The sequence below is a fragment of the Cinclus cinclus genome, chromosome 23, assembly GCF_963662255.1.
Source record: "Cinclus cinclus chromosome 23, bCinCin1.1, whole genome shotgun sequence".
NCBI lineage: Eukaryota > Metazoa > Chordata > Aves > Passeriformes > Cinclidae > Cinclus > Cinclus cinclus.
The window spans coordinates 3,163,966-3,191,169 of NC_085068.1; the positions used below are offsets into that span (position 1 = coordinate 3,163,966).

The 27,204-nt window shown below is 54.0% G+C and overlaps 1 protein-coding gene across 8 annotated transcripts in view; it reads right to left on the minus strand.

Moving 5' to 3' along the window:
* Positions 1-27,204, minus strand: part of EPHB2 (EPH receptor B2) — a 123,037-nt gene that overhangs the window by 71,592 nt on the left and 24,241 nt on the right. For 3 of the 8 annotated variants that reach the window (XM_062507658.1, XM_062507655.1, XM_062507654.1), the window contains exons 1-3: positions 16,805-16,835; positions 11,993-12,057; positions 7,104-7,788 (exon numbers count right to left, since the gene is read on the minus strand). In XM_062507658.1, the coding sequence (XP_062363642.1) occupies positions 7,104-7,788; positions 11,993-12,057; positions 16,805-16,811 (757 nt within the window). In that variant the 5' untranslated portion in view covers positions 16,812-16,835. Of the gene's footprint in view, positions 1-7,103; positions 7,789-11,992; positions 12,071-16,804; positions 16,836-27,204 lie in introns of those variants that run through there. The other 5 variants (XM_062507652.1, XM_062507653.1, XM_062507651.1 and 2 more) reach the window with 2 other exon arrangements.

Sequence of the window (27,204 nt, forward strand, 5' to 3'; positions counted from 1 at the left end):
CTACTGCTGGCTTTTGCTGGACCTGAGATCTCCATCCTTTCCTCCAACCCAAGGGATTTGTGACCTGCCCACAGTGATAAATGAGAAGATGCTGTTCCGCTCTGGGCTCCCACAGGCTGCTCTCAGGTCACCTCGTGCATCCTGCTGAGGTCTTTCCTACACCATCACAGCAGGGCTCTGCAACCTCCTGCTGCTCAAAATCCACTCTCATGTCCTGGAAAATCTCATCTCCTCCCTTTCTCTGGAGAGAAAATACTTCTGTGGAAGGTCTCAGTCCATTCCTTGTCTTGAAAGCAAAATGAGAAAGGAAGTCTAATTTCCCTTGTTTTCCAAGAAGGTGTAGATCCTCAGAAGCTGCATTTCCCATTCCAAAGTGAGTGGTCCATCTCCCCCTCTGGCAGCACATCTCTTGCCCCACTCCTGGACCATCTGTGACGCTCCATGTGAGATCAGCATCTTTTGGGGCTTCACATCATCAGCAAATCAATTCCTCAGTCCCCCTGTCTGACACCCCCCTGGCTCTGCCAAGCTCCCCTGGGTCCCATCCCAACCTCCCAAAGCCCAAACTCCAACAGGAATGTGCAGAGGACAAGCAGCAGGCAGGTGCGGAGCGGCTCCCAGTGAGCAGCTGCAGTCTCCACCACAGCCCTAATTGGATTCACAACATGGAGAGGTCAGCAAGAAGAATCAAAGCCATGGAAAGAAAGACGCTGTATTCTTGCTTTCCAGACAGAGAGGGAGGAGAAGGAGAAACCCCAAAAGCAGTATCCAACAATGCCACCAAGCCCCGGCCGACTGGGAGCATTCAAATTGTCAACAAGGCTGTAGAAAAGGCAGACAAATTCCTGTTTTGTACTTGGGAAAGAGCCAGGTGATGTAATCATCTTCGAGGATGATGGTGGAATACTTTCCATTCCAGCAGTAACTCAAGATGTTAAATAGCAGCCACTAAAGTTAAACATTGCTCAATCTGCCTGTCAGGGCAGCACCTACCTAAGGGGGTGTAGGGAGAGGGCTGCTGGGCTGGGGCACACTCAGTGCTCACTTTCCACATGCTGTGAGGCAACAGGGCGTTTCAGAGATGGAGGAAAAAGCTATTTGCTAAATGAGGCAGTTGTGGCTATTTTAGGATTGCAACGTCAGTACCCATCAAAGAAGGCTGTGACAGCTCCAGGATTGGGTCAGTAAGAGATTAAAGGAAGGTAGGGATAGTAGTGCCAACCTATATGCACTTAGGGAAAACAGATTAAGGCAAATTAGCCTTGTGTGGGTTTTTGATGCAATTACAAGATTGACTGGAGCGGGGGATAATGGCATTAATGTCACACACCCAAACCTCTGCAGAGCCTTTCCCTGGCTAACACACGGGATATTTTGATTCTGAAATCAGTGGCTCCACTGACACTGTGGGACATCCTCGATGAATTAAAACTTGGCAGGCAAACGCGGCGCGGCCGAAGATCTGAGCGGGGCTGTTCCTGCTGCAGCCAACAAATGTGCTTCGTGCCTCTGGGCTGTTTAACATTTTTATCAATGACCCAGCAGAAAGCCCAAAGTGTTCCCAATAAAGTTAGCTGTTGACATGGAAGCTGTGGTGTGGTAAATACTGAGAATGATGGGTTCCTGATACAGCAATCCCAACGCCCTGGGGAACTGGGCACAAGCAAGAGGTATGCATTACAGTACAAGTATGTCAAATCACACCTACAGGGACAAGGATGCAGTCCCAGCTCTCCCAGTCCTGCAAGGAAGGACAAGGATTCTTCAAAAGCACCCAGAGAAGTGCTTTACCAAAATGGTTAAACCAAGGGGGGATGTAGGCAGAGGGAATCTCAGCATCCCCTCTAGCGTGTGTCTGATCACCACGAGCAGCGTGTGTGTGGGGAACTGGATCTGCCAAGGGAAAGGCTAAAGCAGTGCCAAGGGCTGGGAAGAGCCAAAAAAGTTGGCTGAAAATCTTACCAGAGGACCATGGGCCAAAGATTACCCTAAACAGGCACATGGAGCATAGAGGTGTGGTGATGGATGAGGCCCTCTGAGGTGGGAGCACCTGGCACAGTGCAGTAAGAAGGCAGGGACAACCTCTGGAAGCATTTAATGGGCAGTTCTCTGTCTCTGGAAACATTTCCAGAACAATTGGCTGTATCTGCTCCAGTTCAACCAGGAATGCTTCCTGGAAGAACTCGATTACCCCTAGAGCCTTACAATTTATTGGCTGGGTTCAGCATTATCAGAGGAGGCCCAGACCCCAAACAGGCACAGAGCCATAAATAGCCTCTTATCATGAAAACATCACGTCCTCGTGGGCCCTGACTGTGAGACAGCTCGGACAGGCCCTGCTCCAGCACACTGGGAAGCTGCTCTCAGCCCTCAGCACATACTTGGGCCCCTCCAAATCCCAAGTACAGCTTGGCTGCTTCCCACCCACTGTGCTGGAAGGATGGCTCAGTGTCCTTGTCACACACGCTTGTCACGCATCCCCCACACACGGTGGGGTGGTGGCAGGTCTGCTGTCCTGGACATCAACATCATGGCAGGGAAAGGGACCCTGCTGAGCCCTGGGGCTCCCCTCAGGGGAGGTCCAGATCCACCTTGAGTTGCAAAATCAGAGAATTACAGAATGGTTTGGGTTGAAGGGACCTTAAAAGTCATCCAGTCCCACCTTCCACTAGCCCAGGTTGCTCCAAGCCCCATTCAGCCTGGCCTTGGACACTGCCAGGGATCCAGGAGCAGCCACAGCTTCTCTGGGCACCCTGTGTCAGGGCCTCACCAGCCTCACAGCCAGGAATTCCTTCTGAATATCCCATCTAGCCCTGCTCTATGTCCATCTGAAGCCATTCCTCCTTGTCCTGTTCCTCCATCCTTTGTCCCAAATCCCTCTCCAGCTCTCCTGGAGCCCCTTTAGCCTATGGAAGGGGCTCTGAGCTCTCCCTGGAGCCTTCTCTTCTCCAGGTGAACCCCCCCAGCTCTCCCAGCCTGGCTTCAGAGCAGAGGAGCTCTAGTCCTCAGAACATCTCTGTGGCCTCCTTCTGACTCACAACAGCAGCTCCACATCCTTCTGATGTTGGGAACCCCAGAGCTGGAGGCAGCATTGCAGGAGGGTCTCACAAAAGTGGACTAGAAGGGCAGAGAACAGAAAAGAGAGCCAAGAGGACAGCTGTCAGCCTGAATATGACCTGGTTTCTCTTCTTCCCATCAGGTCACCGGCTCCTATCGTCCTCAGAAAGGCCTGTGACCCCAAGGAATGATACCAGATATCTCTCTGACAGCCAGTCACCACCAGCTTCTACAGGCCAAAACCATCCCTTGCCACCCCAGCAAGACCAGGACTCTCGGTGCTGTACGAGCACAACAAAGAACGCAGGGGCCAGAGACACCCTGCTGTGATGGAGAGAAGCTGCAGAAGGGATGAAGGGCTGAACTGCTGGGAGCAGAAACCATCAGCTGCTGTCCCTGAGCAGGCACAGGCTGTGCAGGCAGCGTCCATCCCCTGTCCAGCCAGCCTGGAGAGCACAATGGCTCTGCCTCTGCCGTGGCTGAGCAGAGCCAATGGATACGGGAGGCAGAGGGAGAAACGCGCTTAATGTGCTGCATGGGAGGGACAGGGAGGGGAGGGAAGGGGGGAGACGAAGACAAAGAACAGGGAGATGGAGAGAAAAGACAGGCAGGGAGCAGAAGGTGAAGCGGGGAGGATGGGGCTGGGGGAGCCAGCGAGGAGCTGGGGAGCGAGCAGAGGGAGAGGAGCAGAGAGGAGCAGAGAGGAGCAGAGAGGAGCAGAGAGGAGCAGGCAGCCAGCCCCTCGCAGGGCCCTGCGGGAGAGGCAGGCCAGGCCCAGCGAAATGAAAATCTCTTAACCACACAGAATTGTTAACTGCCCCCAAATCCTTTTGTGCTGGGGCTGCGAGCTTAGAAGAGCTTAAGCTGTTAGATGCATGAACTTCCTCCATAAATATCCCTTGTGCACACTGCCGCGAGCAGGCTGGCGCGCTATTAGCCAGATGAAAAACCCAGTGGAGAAAATGAGCAATTCCTTCCAGCTGCACAGAGGGGTTGTCCATTCCCTGGGATGCCCTTCTCCACCTGGACCCCTCCTCGGTGGGGCAGGACCGTGGCCCCCCATGCTCCCTCTCATGTCCTGTTTAGGCACCCGAGTGTGTGAGAGAACTTCGCCCCGAAAGCCAGCTCGGATTTGCTTTTGTTTTCCTTCTGGAAAGGGGCCCAGATTCCCTCCCACCCCTGGAAACACGAGCAAACCTGCCAGCCACATGTAGGAGTGTGTCCCCCAAGCCAGGCTCCACCACTGCCTCTGCAGGGAGCAGGGGTAGGGACCTGGCAGGAGGGGGTCAAGGATGTAGGGATACATCCCAGGAGGAGGTCAGGGATGCAGGGATAGATACCAGGAGGAGGTCAGGGATGCAGGGACAGAACCCAGGAGGAGGTCAGGGATGTACGGATACATCCCAGGAGGAGGTCAGGGATGCAGGGATAGATACCAGGAGGAGGTCAGGGATGCAGGGATAGATACCAGGAGGGGGTCAGGGATGTAGGGATACATCCCAGAAGGAGGTCAGGGATGTAGGGATACATCCCAGGAGGAGGTCAGGGATACATCATGGAAGGAGATGAGTGATATATCCTGGGAGGAGGTGAGGGACGCAGGGATACTTCCTGCAGGTCCTTCCCGAGCAGAGCAGGGGTGACCAGCCCCTTCCCAGCCCTTTGTGGGGCTCACTGGGAGGGCTGGGAGAAGATGGGAATGCCATGGCTGTCCTGCCAGCTCTGTGTCTGGCTCTCCTCCTAGTACCCACTCCTCTTCTGGGGGCTGCCAGGGAAAAATAGAGGGACTGTTCCAGTCTGGCACAATCCTGGGGTCCCATCCAGCCCTGATTCCATCCCACATGAGAATGGGCATGGAAAGAAGGAATGAGGAAGGCAAAGAGTGAAGGGAAAGGGAAAGAAGAGGGGAAGAAGGGAAAGGGAAAGGGAACGGGAAAGGGAAAGGGGAAAGCAATAGAAAAAGGGAAGGGGGAGGCACAGGGGAGGGGAAGGGGAGGCAGCCCCGGAGCCAGCTGCCCCATGGAGACCATGGGCTGGCGGCCACGGTGTGATTGATGAGGGAGGGGAGCGCGGGGCCGGCGCACGCCAGCACCGGCTGCACAAACAGCTGCCGAGGTACCGGACCTCCCAAAATCCTGCTGCTGCCGCCCAGACAAAGAGCGGACCGGCCTCTCCCTCCTTCTCCATCCCTCCACCTCGGCCCCCGCTCCTGCCTGCTCTGTTCCCCCCGGCGTGCGGGGACAGGAGGGGTCCCGGGAGCCCCGGGGGATGGCAGGGGACTGTCTCTTGGCTGGGCTCGCAGTGGCACCGGGTGCTCGCCAAGAAACCCCGGCTGCATCAGAGCAAAGCACACTGTGCAGGGCTGGGTCTTGTCGGGGAAAAAAACCAGGATGAGACGGAAAAGCTGCCACGAATCACTGGGGCTTTCTGCTTTTGCTACAGATGCTTGGCTTGGGAGTTGTAAAACCCCTGTCTGCCCTTCGAGGGAGGGATTAGCCGGGCTCAGTTTCCAGCAGACTTCCTTGCTGTCCCCATCCCCATCCCTGCTTCAAGTGGAAGACACTTGATCTGCCCGAGCTCGGTGGGAAGAGGGGTTCAGTGGCTAAGTGAGGAGCAGCTGAAATCATGGATATTAAATGATCCCCACAGCACACCAGGACCTGATTTTTGGTGCATGAGCAGCCCAGCCACGAGCAGCAGACATGGAGCCCTCTCCATACAGCCTGGAGTCTGTACTGAGCACAATCAGATTGTCCATTCCCCTCTCCAGTGTGTTTGTCTCCCACTTCCAGCACCTTCCCCGTGCTTGGTTCTACCTGGCCACCCCTTCACAGCCAGAAGAGAGGAGACGCAGCTCCTCCCTTGGCTCTGCAGTGGCCTCTGACATATCTATAATTGATCTCAGAAGCCCTGGCTCTGCTTGGAGTGTGCTGATGCTATCAGAACCACAGAGTGATTTGGATGTTCAGCCAGGACAGGGAGGAAAAAGATCCTGTTTGCCAAACTCTGCGGTTTGCTCCATGCATGGCACAGCTGCAGGTGCCCATCACACAGCTCTGGGGTCCTCACCTCCCTCCCAGCAATGCCAGGAGCTCCTTTCTCAACCTTCCTGAGCCCATGTAAGACTGGACAGGAGCATGGACATCAGCTCAGGGAGGGGGGTGCTGAGTCTCTTGCTGGCCTGGGACCACACTGGTTCCATGGTGCTCAGCTGAGCTCAGCAGGAATTCACAGAGTCTGCTTTGAATATCTGCAGGGGCAGGAGAACATCTACAGAGGCTGAACACCTGTAGGGCAGGAAACCTCTGGATGTTCAGGAGCAGAGGCCAGGTAGCTCTGAACAGCCCATGACCATGTCCTGTCCTGGGCCATTTGCACCTCACTGGGAAAACACTGTAGGCAACTGGCCCCCTCTACCCATTTGGGTGCATTCCCACTGCCCTCATCCAAGAAGAGATTCAGCCAATGGAAAAGCACACAGCAAAGCTAACAGCATAACAGCCCCGGTATTTTGGAAGGCAACTGCAGATTGGTGACATGCACCACACGTGTGTGCCTCCAAAAGCTGGAGAGCACGGATGGCACCAGTAACAGGTGCCAGCCCTGAACCCAGTATCTCTGGGGACCCAGAGGTCACGCACAGCCTCTGCAGTGGATGGATGAGTCTGGGATAAGAACTGTTAGATGCATGAACTTCCTCCATAAATATCCCTTGTGCACACTGCCGCGAGCAGGCTGGCACACTCAGCCAGATGAGAAACCCAGTGGAGAAAATGAGCAATCCCTTCCAGCTGCACAGAGAGGTTTGTTCGTTCCCTGGGATGCCCTTCTCCACCTAGACCCCTCGGTGGGGCAGGACCGTGGCCCCCCATGCTCCCTGCTATGTCCTGTGAGAGCAAGTGAGGAGCTGGGGAAGCAGTCAGCCCGCACACACACCCCTCTGCCACCCCTGCCCAAGGAGGTCCCTCCCAGGTGGTTCATGCAGATCCCAGATGCAAATCCCAAGTCCCCCAGCAGCAGAGGTGAGCCCCTGGGCCCGTGGTTACCTCTGCAGATGGTGCCATTCTCCACTGACTCGTAGCCAGCCCGGCACATGCAGCGGCCAATGGGCACCAGCCACTCGCCGTCACCATTGCAGTACAGCTTGATGGGCACATCCACCTCCTCAGCATTGGCAATGCACGTCCCTCTGGCTGCCACCAGTGAGGTGCTCTCTGCTCCTGACAGGGTTTCCTGGAAGACGGCCCCGTTCTGGATCACACGGGGACACTTGCGGTAGAAGACACGGACGGCGATCAGGGACATGCAGCCCCCATAGTCCTGGAAGGCCAGGTAGAAACCATTCTTGGAGACAGGCCCAAAACTGCGCACCTCGGTGTTGATCTTCATCACCCGTCCACCTAAATCCACCTGTGAGAAGCTCTCGTCAGCAGCAATCGTGTCCACCTTCATCCAAGGATTCTCCATCCAGTTAGGAAAAGTCTTGGTGGCCGAGTCGAAGTCCGACTCAAAATAGTACAGGTTAAAAGTCTCCTTACAGGAGCCTGGGACATTTGGGATGCTGCTGCAGTCCCGCACAGAAAATTTCATCTCCACGTGGATGCGGTGTGCTCCTCTCCTCCGGATGTACTTGGTGCGGAGCCAGTTGTTCTGGCTGGATTCAAAGACGTTGCACACCTGGTAGGTGCGGATGGTGTTCATGTTCTCATCGTACCCACTCACCTCTTCCCACTGTGGGCAGGACACAGACAGTCAAGGGGCTGCACTGAACGGGTGCTCCCCACCCTGCTCACCTCTTCCCATCCCCACTGTATGCCAAGTAGGCTCTGCCAGCACCAGCCACCCCTCTCCGTGCCCACCCCGCCCCACAGGCTGTCCCAGAGTGCCCAGCACCTCATCCCAGCACCCCCTGCAGGTGCCCTGTACCTGCCTGGGCAGAGCTTGACCCACAACACACCGTGGGGACAAAGGGGCCCCTTAGGGCTACCTCGTTGCCACCAGCACCATGGTCCATGCCTGGATTCAGGGTCAAGCTTCTCTGCTGCTGCTGCTGGGACTGCAAGGCCACTGTTCTGCAGAAATGGTTTTAGTACGGGCTGTGCCCAAGGCTGTGCCTCTGGAACAGGAACACGGTGCCTTTAGCACAGGGATTCCCACCAGTGCCACTAGGTTACAGACATGGCAGACAGGAGCTGGTTTCCTCACTGGCTGGCTGTAGCCTGTGCCTCTTCCCAGGAAGAGGATGGGACCGTGGCAAATCCCGCCGTGTTCCCAAAAAGGGAGCTGCTGGATAAGTCCCACTGGAGCCCTCATCCCTGCCCCTCTGAGGGTCAAATGCTTTGGGGTTTCTCCAGCAGGTGTGCTCAGGTCCCAGCCCCAGCTGTCCTGAACTGGATCTATGGAAGGCAGACATGCCTATGAGCTGTGCCATGACAGCAACATCCTTCTCAGCAAGACAGCTCAGAGCTGACAGATTTCCCCATGGGAAGCTCCCCCAGCTGACTGACTCTGCCAGCTCTGGAGGAAGCTCTGCAGAGTTACAGAAGAGAATACCCTGAGCTGGAAGGGACCCACGAGGATCATCAAGTCAACCTCCTGGTCCCGCACAGTCACCCTAACAATCCCCCACTCTGCTTGAGAGTGGTGTCCAAACACCCCCAGAGATGTGGCAGCCTTGGGGCTGTGTCCATTCCCTGGGGAATCTGGTCAGTGCCCCAGCACCCTTTCAGGGAAGAACCTTTTCCTAACACCCAGTCTAAACCCCCTCGACACAGTTCCAGCTGTCCCCTTGGGTCCCCACAGAGCTCAGAGCTGCTGTGACATGTCCTGGCCTTCTCTAGCTCTCTGCCCTTTTCCCAGGCTGTTTTTTCCCAAATACTCCAGCACTTGCTGCCTCCATTCTGTGGAGGATGGGGATGCTTCAGAGTGGGGGATGCAAGGCATGAGCTGCAGCTTGTAACAGGCCACTGCTCCTCTGTGGGGAGCACCAACAGGGAAGGGTATATGTGGGAGGAGAATCCTCAGTTCACAGAGCATCTCCCTCTGCCCAGCCCCTGACAGAGTGCAGAGCACCTCCCTGCAGTCCCATCCCCACCCCGGGCACCCGTGTGGCTGTTGGCAGCAGGGATCAGAGTCCTGCTGGCATGTGACACAGTCCTGGCCAGCTGGAACTGCTCCTTCTGAATTTGTCCATAAACCTGCTCAAGTGGAAGCCGAGCTGTTTCCCATGGATGTTACACCCCAAGCAAACCCTGCCTTGGATGTAGGATCACAACACCCAGGCAGGGCAGAAGCAGAGCCCAGATCCAGATCCAGCACCAGCACCAAATCCAGGGACAATCCCGAAGGAGCAGAGCACCTCCAGCCTCTCAGGTTGTGAAGGGCTCACAAGGGCACCCAAGACTGGGGAGAGAGGCTCAGGAGATGGGAGACAGATTGCTCCTCACATATCAAGGCTCACAGCCCAACAGAAGGCTGTCAGGGAAGATTCCCAACAGCTCCAACCACTTTGGATTGGCACTGCCTATAAATCTGCTGCCAGGGCTGGGGGACAAGAAGAGCATCCTCACAAAACACAGCCAGAGCATTTGCTTTGTTTTCCAGAAATAAATTTGGTGTGTTAGTGGAAAATTGCGGGATCTCCCTGCTTTTCAGGGCACTGGTTGGGAGGGGGCTGAGGGAATCAAGGACAAGGCATGCAGAAGCAATTCCTTCCCTTGCCCTGCCTTTGATGTGGCTCTGCCTCACCTGGACAATTCCAGACACTCACCTTGGCAGCCACCAAGACCAATGGACCCTGCACACACCTACCTAGCCCCCCAGGGAGGGTAAGCCCAGAGAGCTCAGCCTTGGTCAGGCAGGAGCAGCACACGGTGGTATGAGGGACTCCAAGGCTTGGGATGAACAGGAGATGCTGGAGGCAGGGCTTGAGGGCATCCATGAATGGCACAAGAGCTTCAGAGCCAGACACACAGCAACTGTTTGGGCTTTGAGGTCTCTAATAATCCCCAAAAAGGAGCACACAGAAGCTTCTGTCTTCCAGGTGATGCTGGCTGCACCCAGCCTGGCCAGTCACCTCTGAGTGGGATGCACTGCCTTGTCCTGCCCGTGGACATGAGACCATGAAGGCACCACAGAATTGTCACCCATGATGAGCGCAGAGCAGGGCATGACGTGCCCATATCCTCCCCTGAGGGCCCTGCCCAGAGCTGGAGACAGGAGGTGATCCCATCAACCATTGGGACTGCACTGCACTGTCCAGATGGGCATCTCCACCCTGATGGGGGAGCTGGGAGCACCCTGGGAGCCAGGCTGGGCAGCTCCAGCACCCTCCCACATCCCACAGCACCTTCCCACATCCCACAGCATCCTCCCACATCCCTGCCGCTCCAGACTTCCCTTTTCCCAGATGGGAGAGAAAGTCACCCCTGTGCACCAGCCCCTGCGCTTCCTCGACGCTTAATTAGAAGCCTCTCCTTTTCTCCTGGCTCTCTAATTAACATGCCGGGAGCTCAAAAGAAGGCAGCAGCACAATAACCCCGGGAGAGGCTTCCAGCAGGCCCCGGCCTCATTACAGCCGGGCTGGGGAGCGGGAGCAGGGCGTGCTTCACATATGGGAACACCACAAACAAGAAAGGCTGGGCCACGAGAGAAAAAGACTTGACCTCTGCTCCCCCCCATTGTGTGCCCGTCATCCCCCTCGGCGGGCACTGGAGGGGCTGGGGCAGCTCTGCCCTTTATCATGGTGATGGGCACCACGGCCACGCTGCTCCGGCTCGGTTTAATCTCTCTCCCCAGACCAGGCTTTTCTTGGATGCTTCTTTTCTTCTGCCAAGTCAGCTCAGATTGAGGGCATGCTGTCAGCCCGGGGCTGAGGTCCACAGAAATGTCTTCATCCAGCCCCTGCAGAGGGTGGATGGAAGGCAGGATGGAGTCTGAGCCACCACTGCCATACACGGGCTTAGGAAGCATCTCCAGGCTGGACTGGGCCACCCAAGTGCAAGGGAGCAGGTCTGGGAGAGTTGGGCACTGTGGCTGCTGCTGGTCATCACAGCCAGAGGTGGGCAGGATGCTCTGGAGCACCTTGATCCCCCATGTGAGACACGGAGTTGGCTGTGTTTGAATTTCTACAGGGGCAGGAGAACATCTACAAAAAACCCTCTGGTTTTCTCCCATGAGTGGAAGGGTACAGAAATCACAATGTTCTGAGTTGGAAGGAACCCACAGGGATCACTGAGTCCAACTCCTGACCCTTCCCAGGACACCCCAACAATCCCACCCCGTGCATCCCTGAGAGCATTGCCCAAACCCTCCTGGAGCTCTGTCAGCCTTGGGGCAGTGCCCATTCCCTGAGGAGCCTGGGCAGTGCCAGCACCCTCTGGGGGATGAACCTGATGCACTGCCTTGCCCAAGCTCTTCTTTAAAGGAGCTTCTTCAGGGTAGTCTTCAGATGTGTCTCAGGGTACACCTGGCCCTGGTAAAGACAGACTGTTCTGCTGAGCCAGCAAATATCTCCCTGTGGGATGCCAGGGATGCTGGACAGTCCAGTCAGGACCAGAGCCTAATGCCCTCATCCTGCTACAAGTGACAGGCAATGGAGTAACAAGTGAGACATTGGGGACAAATGATGGTGGCCTTGGCATGTTGTTTCTTGCTCTCCTCATTTTTAGGTGGCTGCAGGCCAGCTCTATGGAGAGTATGATCCCTCTACCACCACACTGGTTTGTGGTGGGAATTACATCCCAGCAACACTAGGGTATTTTTTGGAGTATCATCTCCTAGAAGGCTACTGGAAACCTCAACCTCCTTTTGTGCTCTTCCCACATGGCCAAGGCACTTTGCATCAGTGCCTAGCTTTTTCTGGGCCAAGCCTGCCACATTCACATGCAGAAGAGACCTCAGAGCAGCTCCAAGTGCCCAGAAGGTGATGCCTTACCCCTGATGGAGGATGCACTGTCCAGCCCAGCTCTGCTGTCGCCGTTGTGGAGTCCATCAGTGTCTCTGTGGAAGGAAGGTGAAACATGGAATCACTGGATGCTGATGAAAGGACTGAAGATGGAGACAGGGAAACAGGAGAGGAGCTAGCCCAGGGCTGCAGGGCTAGAGAACATCCCACCGTGAGCCTTTTGGCCACATTTCAGCCAGGGGACACAGGTACTGGTCCCTCCACCCAACTGCTCCCCACCCACTGCCCACTTCTCCCTGGCCCCCATCCAGAATCATGGAATCACAGAATGTTAAGGTTGGAAATTACCTCCAAGATCATCAAGTGCAACCCTCAGCCCAGCTGCAAAACCATGTGCATTACTAAACCACATTTACAAGTGCCACATCCACACATTTTTTTAACATCTCCAGGGATGGTGATTCCACCACTGCCCTGGTCCAATGCCTGACCATTCTTTCCATGAAGGAATTTTCCCTAATATCCAATCTAAACCTCCCCTGGCACATCTTGAAGCTGCTTCCCTTTGTCCTGTCTCTTGCTCCTTGGGGGCAGAGCCCAACCCCCACCTGGCTGCCCTCTTTTGTGCAGAGCCAGAAGGTCCCTCCTGAGCCTCCTCTTCTCCAGTCTGAGCCCCCCCAGCTCCCTCAGCCTCTCCTGGTGCTCCAGACCCTTCCCCAGCTCCATTCCCTTCTTTGGAAATGCTCCAGCCCCTCAATGTCTTAATTTTCATGAGGGGCACAAAACTGACCCTAGGATTTGAGGTGGCACCTTGAGGTGCCCAGCACAGGAAATGTCTCCAGCTATGAATGGGGACTCTTCCATCCATCAGGCAAACTGGGTTTTCCCCCTCTCAATCCCAAATCCAGGTACCCCCCAGCCCAGTTCTACCCCTGCAGATGAGAAGCAGCCTGAGCAGGGACCCTCTATCACCTTCTAGTTTCCTCTGCCAAAAGCAGAATATTTTTTTCTCAGCACTTTGCACAGTAGGGAGAATCCTCAGAGATGCAGCAGGAAGTGGGAAGGAACAGCACTTTTAGGCCTTAAAAGTACTAAAAAATTAAACCACTGTTAGAGCTGGTTTTCCAGATGATTTGGGTTGAAATAGGTCAGGTGATGCTATCACTGACCAGCACAGATGAGTCCTCCCAAGCCACACAACAACAAAGCCTCTTCACCCTTCCTGCAGCTCATGATCCTTCCAACACTGGAATTCTTTTCATCCCAAATAGTTGTGGGTTGGTTTAACTCCACTGATGGCACAAGGAGGGGTGCTCAGGTTATAGTTCCCCAACACCTGGGCCAGCATGAGCAGGTGACATGTCAGCCAGCCCCATCAGAAATAAATGGGACAGACACTTGGGATCATGGAATCATGGTTGGGAAAGTCAGTCAGATCATTGAGTCCAACCATTACTGCAGCACTGCCATGTTCAGCACTAAACCATGTCTCTAAGCACCATATCTACTTCTTTAGCACTTCCCAGGGAGTGCTCAGAAGTCTTTTCTGGACCCTTCCATGAGTGGCTTCCACAGTCTGGGTGACTCTCTGTCCTCCAGGTCTGCAGCCACATGCTCATTGCAATACAGGGATTTTTCTGCACCACACCCAAGGCTGACAGTTTAAGAAAATAGGACAATATTCCCAACTTAAGGAAATGCAGTTTAGAAATTCCACCCAAAGGCCTCAAAACACCGAGGCTGGACGTGAGGGGAGCGTGGTGGGACAGACTGCACAGGGCAGCACATGGCCAGTGGTTCTGTGCTGAGACCAGGGTGATGGCCACAGAGGAAATTCTGTCTCTCTGCTCTGCAGGGACAACGTGAATCTGCCCCTGCTTTCAGCACATGCTCTGGAGATGCCAACTGCACCTGCAGGGATGCTGGGATGTGTCCATCCCATACACACTTAGAGTCCCAGAAGGGTTGGGAAGGGACACTTTCCACTACGCCAGGTTGCTCCAAGCCCCATCCAACCTGGCTTTGGACACTGCCAAGGGTAGTCCCAGAATGGGAATGGAGAGTTACTGGATATAACCATGTCCTTCTGCTGTCCTTCTCCCCACCAGAAAAAAACAGCATTCAGCCATGAGCCCCCAAGAGCATCTCCACCTTCTCCACTTTCATTCCACTGATCAAAAACAAAGGAAGAAAAGCTCAGCCTTGAGCAGATCCATCAGAAGAGCCAAGCCTGGGTGCAGAGGTGACAAGTGCTCAGTGCATGTGACCTCCCCTTCCCCACTGGCACCCCAAAAAGTGCCTCGGCAGAGCTGTGCTCCCTGCACCTACTCCTGGCAGTAAATCCTCCTCAGACTGTGGCTTGTTCATTACTCCTGGTTCAAGCCAGCAGTTTCCAGTTCACAGGAAACCAGGATTTCAAAATTTGGTTTTATTCCAAGAGTAAAAAGCAAAAAATAGTTCTTTTCAAATTTTCCCACTAGGAAGAGCTCTGGAAAACAGCTAATCCTGAAATGTTGTGGGTCAGATTTACGAAATTTCTTTTTAAACTGAATATTTGTTTACATAGGTCAATAATAGTGTTTACTTTATCAGAAGATCTGGCTTTTTCATTAAAACACCAGTAGCATTTTATCTGAAAGGAAAACAGTATTTTTCACCCGGTGCTAGCAAGAAGCTTTAAAAAAACCCTGAATTTGTTACTTTATCTTAACTACCAATGACAGTGGTGCATAGTAAGTACATTAATAGCAGTGACTAAAATGGAAAAGAAGATATATTCTAAGTCATTACAAGCAATTCCCCAAATAAACTTCATATTTTGAAGCATTTTGCATTTTTAAAAGACTTTTATTTAATGAAAACTCAGTGCAGTGGAAATGTCATGCTGAGTACACCACTGCCCCCACCCTCTTATCCTCAGCTGAAGGATCCCCTTGGAGCTCTGCATCCACTCTGGCTGGCCCAGGGACAAGGAGGAGAAGAAATTTGCAGGGTTTAAGCAAGTTTTTCCAATGGCAAATTATCTTCCCATAAAAAACACCAGATATTCCATTAATTTTAGTCTGGATTTACACCGTTCAGCTGCCAGCTATTGGATTTCCTTTTCCTTCTCAAAAGACTCTGCAGTCCAAAACCTTTCCCTCTTGTGGTGCTCACGGGTGGCAAATGATCCATCTCCAAGACAGCTAAATTAGCTCAGCTTCCTTCTTCTTCTTCTTCCCTAAACCAGGTTCCTGTTTTTGAGGCTCCTGTTTATCACCCTTCAGGTCAGGGGGTCCCAGGTCTGTGGTCCCCATTGCACACAGCTGTAACACTCCAATGTGCCCCTTTTGGGGCAGTTTTTGCACCAAGTTGCTGCCCAGGCTGAAATCCTTTTGGAGATGGGGTTACATTGAACACAGAGTGCCTGAATTACAGAAAATTGGGAAAAACTGGTCCCCGTGAAGCACAGTGACCCTGCAGGGTCAGCACAAGTGGATGTGAATCACAGCCACAGAATGGTTTGGGTTGGGAGGGACCTTAAAGCTCATCCAGTGCCAGCCCCTGCCACTGTCCCACGTTTCACCAGGCCCTGCCCAACCTAGGATTACAGAATCACAGAACAGGCTGAGCTGGAAGGAACCTGCAAGGATCCTGGAGTCCAACTCCTGGCCCTGCACACTCTCAGCCTGTGCCTGAGAGTGTTGGCAAAACATTCCTTGAACTCAGACAGGCTTGTGACCACTGCCCTGGGGAGCCTGTTCAGCACCCAACCAACCTCTGGGTGGAAAACCTTTTTCTAAAATCCAACCTATGCCTCCTCTGATTTAGCTCCAGCCATCTCGTCAAGTCCTATCACTGCTCACCAGAGTGAAGAGGTTGGTACCTGCTCCTCTGCTGCCCTTCAGGAGGATGCTGAAGAGCACAGTGAGGTCTCTCCAAGTCTCCTCCAGGCCCAACAAACCAAGTGACCTCAGCCACTCCTCATATGACTTTCCCTCCAGACCCTTCCCCATCCTCATGACCTCCTTTGGGTTGCATGCTCTCTAATGGCTTCATGTCTTTTTAATCTGGTGCCCAAATCTGCCCCAGGACTCAAGGTCAGGCTGCCCCATTGCAGAGCACAGCAGGACAATCCCCCTCTGCCTGGCCAGCCATGCTGGGCCTGATGTCCCCCAAGACACTGGTGGCCCTCCTGGCTGCCAGGGCTCTGCTCACTCAGATCCAGCTGGCCACTGACCAGGACTCCAGGTCCCTTCCTGCAGCTGCTCTCCAGCCTCTTGTTCCCTAGTCCACCCACACATCCAGGTTGCCCCACCCCAGTAAAGAATCCAGCACTTTCTCTTGTTGAACTTCACATGGTTGGTGATGGCCCAGTCTTCTGTTTTGTCAAGGTCTCTCTGCAGGGTCTCCCTACCTCTGAGGGAAGCAACAGCTCCTCCCAGTTTTGTACCTTCTGTGAACCTGCATCGTATTCCTTCTTGTCCTGTGTCCAAGTCACTGGATGCTGAAGAGCACGAGGCAATGACAGAGCCCTGCAGGGACAGGTGACCAGGCTGATGTCACCCCAGCCACTGTCATGCCTGACCTGTGAGCCAGCTTCTCACCCATCATGTGATGCATTTATCCAGCTGAGGGCTGGACAGTTTGTCCAGATGGATCCTGTGAGAGACAGTACCAAAAGCTTTGCTGAAATCAAAAAGATTCCATCTCCTGGCTTCCCTTGATCGACCAGACGGGTTCACCCTGTCATAAAAGGAAATCAGGTTTGATAAGCAGGACTTCCCCTCATGAAGCCATGCTGGCTGTGACCAAAGACTACGTAGTCCTCCAGGTATTTTTCAATACTTCTCAGAATAATGCTCTCCATTGATTTTACCAGGCAGTGAAGTAATACTGACAGGCCTGTAGTTTCTAGGGTCCTTCTTATTGCCCTTCTCGAAAATTAGGACAGTGTTTGGCAAGTTCCAGTCAGCTGGGACCTCTCTGAAATCCTAAGACTGCTCAAAAATCACCTAGAGAGGCTTTACAATGACATCAGCAGCTCTTTGAGGATCTTGGAGGAATCACAGAATTGCAGAGCAGTTTGGTTTAAAAGTGACCTTAAAGCTCATCTCATCCTACCCCCTGCCATTGTCAGGGACCCCCTGCACTATCCCAGGCTGCTCCAAACCCTGTCCAACCTGGCCTTGGACATTTCCAGAAAAGGGGAGTCTGGGCCAACCTCTCCGGGCAGCCTGTTCCAGATGCTCATGGACACTTCTGAGTGTCAGGTGACTCCAGGCCCAGGGACATGATTTGGACAAAGTTCTGCCACAGCTGCGAGCTCCACACAAAGTGTGATAAACCCCAAGGCATGGGAACCCATCATCCTCCTGAGGCAGCTCCTCCACCTGCAGTTCCCACTGGGCTGCCCTCTGTCCCTGCCACTTCTGTGCCCATGGTGACCCGTGCTGGGCTGTCATGGCCATTTTCCCCCCACCAGCTTCCCTGGTCCTACCTGGGGCTGCCCCACACTTGTACAAGTACATGGGCACACAACAGGACCAGCTCCTGTGCTGGGGACAAAAAACACAGACCAATTCCATCATGGGCAAGCCTAAACCCAACTGTTAATGCCTGGACCACCACCTTGGCAACTTCACTCGCTGTCACAGCCACTTCCATGGTGCCATCCTGCTGGTTTGGCAGCACCAGATAACAGGGTGAGAGGCTGATACCTTGGCAGCCCCATGGCACCCAGGACATGGAGCAAAGCCACATGAGAGTGGCAGGGGTGGGAGCCTGGCCCCTGGCCCACCCCTGGTGGCTGCGATAGCTGCAGCTCAGTGCAGTGCTCTCTCCACAGCAGCGTCTCCTCGATGTTTTGCTTCTCTTCTCCCCTCCTGTGTGTTTATCTGCAGGTTCACATGCTGCCCACGGCATTATAAATAAATCTGCAGCGGCTCCAAACCAGCAGACTCAACTTTGGCTGCTTCCCACCAGGAACTGCGCTGCTCCCCCCAGGACACTCGGGGATCAGTGCCCGTCCTTCTCACTTTGAAGATGTTTTCTCTGAGCAGCTTCCCACCAGCACTGGGACCTGTCCCCAGCACTGCTGCCTGCCCTGAGGGCACACCATGGCTCTGGAGGGACACTTGACATCATCACCCCCACCCCACCACTTCCAGATGCTCAAAGCTACACTGAGAGTGTCACACAGAGGATCTGCTGTGACAAAACTGGGTGGGGGCTCCTGTGCTTCCACATGGTCTTCTTGCTGCTCAGCCACAAGTGAGATGAGCTTGGGATTCTCAGCTGCACCAGCTTTTCCCGTCTGGCCAGATCAGGAATATGACTGGTGGACAGAACTGGGAGGGGAGGACAAGTCTGGGATCATGCTGGGTCCTGGTGGTGGCCAGGAGTGGGGAAGGAGAGTGACAGGACCAAGGGACAGTGGCAGAGGCTGGAGGTGAAAGGGATTAACAGAGGAGCTGTGCATGCTGCAGACACACTTCGCTCCGTCCGGAAAAATGACTTGCATGGAGTTTTGCCAATTCAGACCAATTTAGAGCATCTGGACCTGAGTTTCTCAGAAGTCCTGGCAAATGCTTCACATTCACAGGCTCTAAGCTCATCCAGATAAAGAAACAGCTGGACAAATAAATAGCCCCACAGATAGCTGGAGCCTCCACCCTCATTTTTCCACCCACAACTTTTTCCCTTCCCCTTTCACTCCTCACGCCAGCTCCTCTCTCAGGGTAGGACACTTGCCAGGATTTTAATCCTGGTCCAACATTATCAACACGGCGTGTAAGCTTCTCGTGGACCCGCAACCACATCAGCTGTGGCCAGTGCTGGATGTGCAAAGCAGGCAAGAAACTTCCAGGCTGCTCTGATGGGTTGGGAGCAAAGTCACGCTAAGGCAGAGACAGTAGGAGATCATTCCTTGTCACCATGTCCCCTATGAAGCCCACCTAAAACACCTCATCAGCTCCAGGCTGGAGGGACACACAGTGTGAGAGCCCAGCCAGGTGGAGCAAGACCAGGATCCGCACTGGAGACACCACAGGTCAGAATGAACTCCTCCATGCAGGAACATGCTCCTGGAACCACGTACCCATCACGGCCTCAGGCACAGCCACCACATCCCGGGGCAGGGAGTGGCTAATGAGGAACCCATCTGTCCCTGCCTGAGGAGCCCTTGCCACAAGATCTCTTTACCCTTCCCCGAGTTGAAAGGCCCCTCTCTGCCTCCTGTGCTTTACTGGAGCCTGATGATGATATTTTTGCCAGCGCGAGCTGAGAGGGGCTGAGCAAAGGCAGCGGCCCTTCCCTGCAGCCCTGAGCTTTGCTTTGCCTGGCCGGGGGCCAGCGGAACAAGCTGAAACCCAATCCCCCCCCCCGGCAGAGCTGCTGGCGCAGGAACAGCTCGCTGCATTGTGAGCCCGCGGCTATGGGATACTCGGGATACTTCACTCAGGGATCCACTTAAACTCCAAGAGGGAGAGTGATTGATAGGGAGCAAAAAGAGGAGGTTGACGGAGCTGGGATGGGGACCCCGGCACGCCCTGCTTCCAGAGCCCCAAAGGCCATCCCGAGGTCATGCCAGGGGTGCCAGCACTGTGAACCAACCCAGCACTGAGGTACCCGGACATTCAGTGCCTTTCCCTGAAAGGGATTCCCATTGCCTTCAATGCCTTTCCCTGAAAAAAACTGGTCCAGCCAGACTCAGAGACCTAGGAATTAAGATCTCCATCACACAGAATGCCTCTGACCTGCCAAGCAGGATCAAAGCTGATAGTCAGTCCACGGAGCAGGGAGAGCTGACCCCCGAGATAATACACAGCACTGGCAGGGGAAAGATGTCCTCACTCTGGGGGAGTCATGGAGCCTTCCTGGCTCCTCAGCTCCCTGGGACATCAGTCACAGCTCCTGCAAGCCCTGTGAGACAGGAGCCAGCTCCAGAGCCAGCAGGGGAGCAGGGGATGGAAGCTGGTGGGGCTCAGCAGAACCTGCTGGGTCACTCTCACCTAACTATGGGGTGGTGCTCAGCTCTCGTGACACTTGGGGTCAGGACTGGTGTCAAACAAGGGGATGGCCCCAGTGCTCTGCCCTTGGGACAGCATTTCCTCAATTCCAGGTGAAACTCCCCCTGCATTTCCATGAGGGAAATGCCATGAGCTAGGCTATGCTTTCCTATTCCCAATAAAATCCCTCCCTTACTTTGATTGCCCATACCTTGTCTGGACCATCCTCAGGGGACCAAATCCAGGGCTGATATTGCTGTACAGAAAGAAACCACTGGTCATGGGCTCCCAGCCTTGCTAGACCAGAAAATATGGAAAGCTGGGCTTGGAGCAGAGCTGCACTTGGCCATGGAGACCATGGCAATGCCAATGAGTGAGCCAGGAGCCAGGGCTGAGCACAGCCAGGGGCCGAACCCATCAGCTTCCAGAACCTGTCTGAGGTCTGGCTGTGCAAGCACTGCCCTGCAGGGGCTGACTGCTCCACTGCTGGAAAGCTCAAAACAAGGAGAAGACAAACTCAACAGCCCATGGGGTTCTGCAGGTCACCCCAGCACATGTCCTGCTTTCCAAGCATTCAACTGACCCTCAGCCAATCCAGGATTGTCCCTCTCACCTGTCTGGCTGGGAGGAGAGCACTCCAGGTCTCAGCAGGGAATTCTGATTTTGTGACCTCTCAGCCCCTGCTGAAGAAGCAGGTGAGGCTGGATGTGAGGCAGGACCACTCTCCACCTGGCTGCCACATTATCCCACTCATGGCTGCAGATGCATCCTCTCTGTCCCAGTTTCACAACACCAGCTCCTCCAGAGGTCAGCAGAAACTGGATAACCCCCACAAAAGCTCTCTGGGAAGCTGCTCCAGCAGCACCACTGGCAGCATCTGCCCCAAAAGGAGCTGGGACTTGTAGGTGGTCTGAGTTCAGGCGAGGGCAGGCTGCTGGGAAGAGACAATGCAATGCCAAATGCCAGCGAGCACAGGCCCTCCTGCTGCTGCTAGGAATGCAGGAGCCACGCAGAGGAGACAGAGATGCAGACGTTTTAACAGCCACTGCTACTGCCACTGCTGATGTCTCTCTGTGCTGCCACTGACTTCATAGGCTGTGAGACACCCTGAGGGAGGGAGTCCCAGGGTAAACTGTTGCATCCAGTCTCATCCAGACCTTGTACAGTTTAAACTCCCCAGTAAACCTTTTTCCAAGAGGATGGAACAGGGCCATGTCCCTCCTGAGAGCCTTCTTCTTCCCTTGGGGATGGGGTGCTCTGGGAGGTTGGAGTCCCATGCCCTCTAGAAGCTCCTTCTAGAGGTGCCCCAGCCCCAAAGGAACCATCAGCCTCCACCATGCACTGCCCTGGACCAGCTGAGCATGGCACAGCCACCCCATGGGGGATGGACACAGGTGTCACCACTGGCACCCAAACAGAGAGCCACTGGTGTGCAGGAGCAGGTGCCATGTGCAGCTCTTGGCTGCAGCATCCTGGCAAAAAGCTGCTGTATAACACAATAACCTGCTCCCATCACCATACCCTGCAGCCACTGGTACAGGGTGTAATACCCAGGGTGCAGGGCAGCACTGCCCAATCCCCTCTGATACCCACAGCCACTCTCCTGTATCCTAGACACATCATCCTCTGTTCCCAGACCCACTGCCCTGTGAGCCCAGGCACAGGGACAAGGTGACCCCAGGAGATGTGGGATGCAGCAGGAAGGCCGGACGCTGCAGAGCATCACTGGGTAAGGAGCACACACTCGTCTCTTGGACAACATCATCCCTGTCCTCACCAACCCCTGCCCATCCTCTGATGTGAAGAGCATAGAGGGGACCAGGAGGGGTGACACAAGCCCAAGGCATGGCTTTGTGACCCTCCTCCCTTTGGGACACCCCCCTTCTCTCCCCCCACACAGTGGGGACAGTGAGCACAGCCAGTGCCACCTCCCAGCACTGCTGGCACTAAATGAGGTTTTGTCACCCTGCTTGGTAGCACGGGCTGCAAGCAACTCATTCCCAGCAGGCTCCAGAGTCCTGCTCAGAATCCCAACTGAGCTATCCTTAATGGGCTTCAATTTTAATTTTCTTTTATTGGAAAACACAGATGGTGACCCCCCCCCCCCCCCCCCGCCTCTCTCTCTGGCCTGAACATATACAGGATAATAACATTTACAGGGAAAGATGTTATCTGCAAGCAGCCAAAGCTGCAGCAAAAGCCCCACGGCCCTGCAGTGACACACAGCTGTGCCCCACAGCCCTGCCCAGGCCACCCAGAGCCATCAGCAGGGGGAAGCAGGGGCCAGTGAAGAAGAATTAAAGAGCAGGATGAGTCCCTGGTGCAGCCAAGTCTCTCAGGTTGACCTGGGCAACCTCCTGTGTGACCAGGTCTCTGCAGAGCAGCAGGGGCACTGCCCAGAGCTGAGGGATGCTCAAAGCTGCTGCCAGCACTGCTGTCCCAGAGCCAGCCCCTGTCTGCAGTCCATCCAACTGCTCCAATGTCCCTGACTCCAGCCACCCCTGTAAGAAGTGCATGTCAGAGCTCCGGATGGCTGTGGGGAGGTGATGGAAGTGCAGGGACAGGCAGGGACAGGACAGGCAGGGACAGGCAGGGACAGGACAGGCAAGGACAGGCAGGGACAGGATAGGCAGGGACAGGATAGGCAGGGACAGGCAGTCCTACAGGCACCAGACTACAACTGCACCAGGATAAGGGTCCCCCAGCAAACAACAAGCATCAAACACCTCTGGGCTTGTGCCACATGAACACCAAAACACCAGAGCCTGTGCATGCTCCTGCTCCTCTGGCACTGCCGGTGCCATGCTGCCCCACTTGTGCACCCCTCTCACAAACCCAAGCATGGGGTGAGCAAGGTTGCCCTCTGTCACACAGGTTGGCTCTGTGGATCTACCTGACATCCCAACTTTTGCCTGTTGTTACTGACAAGCTGGAAATGTGCTCCTGGTTGGCAGTTCCAAGCAGGAATGGCTTGGGAGGAGCTGCTGCCTTGCTTTTGTCAAGCATGGGAGGGATCCTCTGGTCAGCAGGGGGTTCAGCTCAGGCTCCTGGCTGGAGGGAGCTTCTCCTCAGGACAGATGCAGGAAAGCCCAAAACTCCCTCAAGGAGCTGGGCTTCCCTCCAGTCCCTTCCAAGGCCAACGCATCTCCCCACTGCAGACCTTTTCTAGCTCCAGGGGTCTGCCAGGAATGCAAACCCTGCATTCCCTCCTACCCCACCATGGCAGATAAAGTGCCAGAGGAGCCAGCAGCTGTGGGTGGTGGGAGTTTTCAGAGAAAAGCAAATGTTTCCTTCCTTGGGAAAACCCCATCTTCAACAGCTCACCATAGAGAGGGCTTCCCTCCTCCCCTCTTACACACTCATTCACTCTCAAAAGCAGGGCTGAACTGAGGGATGCTCTACTGGTGGGTGCCAAAGTACTGGTGGTCCTGCTTGGGTAAGGGATGTGCTGCATTCCTCCCTCCCTCCTTTCCATCCATCCATCCATCCATCATCCTTCATCCATCCATCCATCCATCCATCCATCCATCCATCCATCCATCCATCCATCATCCATCATCCATCCATCCATCATCCTTCATCCATCCATCCATCCATCCATCCATCCATCATCCATCCATCCATCCATCCATCCATCCATCATTCATCCATCCATCCATCCATCCATCCATCATCCATCCATCCATCCATCCATCCATCATTCATCCATCCATCCATCCATCCATCCATCATCCATCATCCATCCATCCATCATCCATCCATCCATCATCCATCATCCATCCATCCATCCATCCATACATCATCCATCATTCATCCATCCATCCATCCATCCATCATTCATCCATCCATCAATCCATCATCCATCCATCCATCCATCATCCATCATTCATCCATCCATCCATCCATCCATCCATCCATCCATCATCCATCATTCATCCATCCATCCATCCATCCATCCATCATCCATCCATCCATCCATCCATCCATCCATCCATCATTCATCCATCCATCCATCCATCCATCATCCATCCATCCATCCATCCATCCATCATCCATCATTCATCCATCCATCCATCCATCCATCATCCATCATTCATCCATCCATCCATCCATCCATCCATCATCCATCATTCATCCATCCATCCATCCATCATCCATCCATCCATCATCCATCCATCCATCATTCATCCATCCATCATCCATCCATCCATCCATCCATCCATCCATCATCCTTCATCCATCCATCCATCCATCATCCATCATTCATCCATCCATCCATCCATCATCCATCATTCATCCATCCATCCATCCATCCATCCATCCATCCATCATCCATCATTCATCCATCCATCCATCCATCCATCCATCCATCCATCATCCATCCATCCATCCATCATCCATCCATCATCCATCCATCCATCCATCCATCCATCCATCCATCCATCATCCATCATTCATCCATCCATCCATCCATCCATCCATCCATCCATCCATCATCCATCCATCCATCCATCATCCATCCATCATCCATCCATCCATCCATCCATCCATCCATCCATCCATCATCCATCATTCATCCATCCATCCATCCATCCATCCATCCATCCATCATCCATCATTCATCCATCCATCCATCCATCCATTCATCCATCATCCATCATCCATCCATCCATCCATCCATCCATCCATCCATCATTCATCCATCCATCCATCCATCCATCCATCCATCCATCCATCCATCATCCATCATTCATCCATCCATCCATCCATCCATCCATCATCCATCATTCATCCATCCATCCATCCATCCATCCATCCATCCATCATCCATCCATCATCCATCCATCCATCCATCAATCCATCATCCATCCATCCATCCATCCATCCATCCATCATCCATCCATCAATCCATCATCCATCCATCCATCCATCCATCCATTCATCCATCATCCATCCATCCATCCATCCATCCATCCATCCATCATCCATCCATCCATCATCCATCCATCCATCATCCATCCATCATCCATCCATCAATCCATCATCCATCCATCCATCCATCCATCCATCCATCCATCCATCCATCCATCATCCATCCATCATCCATCCATCAATCCATCATCCATCCATCCATCCATCCATCCATCCATCCATCCATCCATCCACCCATCCATCCCTCTTTTCCATCCATCCATCCTAGTGCTGTCCCCCAAGCCTTCCACTGGTAACAAGTAGCCCTGGAGCAGACAGGAGATGGGCTGTGAGACCACAAGGAGAGAGAAGCCCCTCTGCCATCACCCACAGGGGCTGCACCAAGGAGCTGGGGAATCAGGGATGGGCACAGGAGTGGGGAATGTCCACTCTGGGATGGACCTACAGCTCTGCAGGCCAGCTTGGACAAGGTGGCAGCAGCTTGTGGAATAACTGTGAGGAGAGAACACACCAGGGTCCAGGCTGCCACTGGGATGGGGTCCTGGACACCGCAAGGCTTGCGGAGCCTCATTTCCTTCACAGAACATGGATGTGAGCAAAGCTCAGCCGTGAGCAGAGGATGTACCTGTTGTACAGGTACAGACAGCCCTGATCTGCTTCCACAGCTGTGGGAAGGGATTTCTGCACGCATCAAAAAGAAGCACACCCGGAGGTGGGAAAAGGGCAATTTCCACAAGTTGAAAGGGATTATTAGGAAAAATTGATCGGGAGGGAAATGTAAACAAAAACAATGAGGAGTAATTATGGCTTATGGCGGCTTTGCCAAAATCTCATAAATCTGCGATCATAAAAGAAGGCGTCTTGAGTTCAAAATTATCTTGGCTTGGAATAAAAGGAAAAAATTGCAGTAAAAATAAACATATTGTATAAATTAAACCCAGGGGAAGTTGGCAGCAGTGAATTAGCAGCTCTAAGATGCAGACAGTTGCGAAAGGATGTATCAATGAAAAAAATGACTGCCAGGAGACAGAAAGGAGGGGGGGAGAAAAAGAAAATTTCAATACACCAAAATCAAACACAACCAGAGCTGTGGAAAGGTGAGTCCAAGGGGATGCTCAAGTGTGAAGGCAGTAAACACAGACATGCCAACCAAAACATGGGCACAGCCAGGAAGGATGAGCAGTCACGGGGACCTGCAGTACTCAGGAGATGCCCAGAGACAGACACACCTGAGACCCCTGGCTGGCAGCATCCCACTGCCCCAGGCAGCTGCTCCATCCAGGAGCAAGGGCCCTGAGGTGCTGGGGTCAGGACAGCAATTCTGGAGTTGTTTCCTCATGGCAACATCAGCCCCAAGACAACCATTTGCTCTCCAGCAGATGTGGTATGATCAGCAGATCCCTGCAGAACCATGGGGCAAAGACAGCCCAGGACCAAGAGCTCCCCTCTCCCCTTCCAGCACCTTGTGCCGTGCACCAAGCAGGGACAGGGCATTCCCAGGATGGGGAATGATTTTGTAGCATCACACAGGGCTGGTGGAAAGGAGCTCGGGGGTCTTGGTTCAACCCCATCTCCACCACGAAACTGGGGCAGCTCTGGGAGAGCTCTGGGATGAAGTCCCCATGCCTTGGCAGCAAAGACTTGCTGCCAAGTGATGTGGGTACATCCAGCTGCTCAGCAAAGCCTTCCTGGACCAGGAGGATCCTAAAGCACCAAGTGATGCCTGCAGAGAGGCCATGGTGGATCTACGAGCACTGCTGCAGAATCCATCCTGCTCCCCCAAGGAATGAGCACCAAATCCTGGGAGGAGAAACAGCTCAACAGCTCCAAGAAAGCCACAGCAGTCACCCAGAGAGCTCAGCCAAAGCACTGGCACAAGTCAAACCAGAGAGATGGCCAGGGCATTAGCCAGGGTACAGGACAGCAGAACGAGCATCAGTGAGGGAGGATCCAGAGCTGAGAGCTTTGTAGGCCAAAATCTCAGTGGTTCAAACCCTCCAGGCTGCACTGGAACCTCCCTGCTCTGCATCTCAAGTGCTCTGAGGTGCAGCAATGGACCCCCCACCCCGAACAAGCTTTGAGGATAAGGCAGCAGAAGTATCAGATGTAGCCATGAACCTGAGGCTCCTCTGCATGGCTGGGGCCACCCTCAACAGCCCCACAGACACAGGACAGCAAGGACAGGCCATCAGGAGTGTCCTATTGGCAGGAACTGAGATGGGGAAGGACAGACCAGGGCCACTGTGAAGGTTCCTCTCATTCCTCAGAGGAGAAGGCCCCTCTTTCACTGCCTTTTCTCACTGTGGGTAAAAGCCACATCTG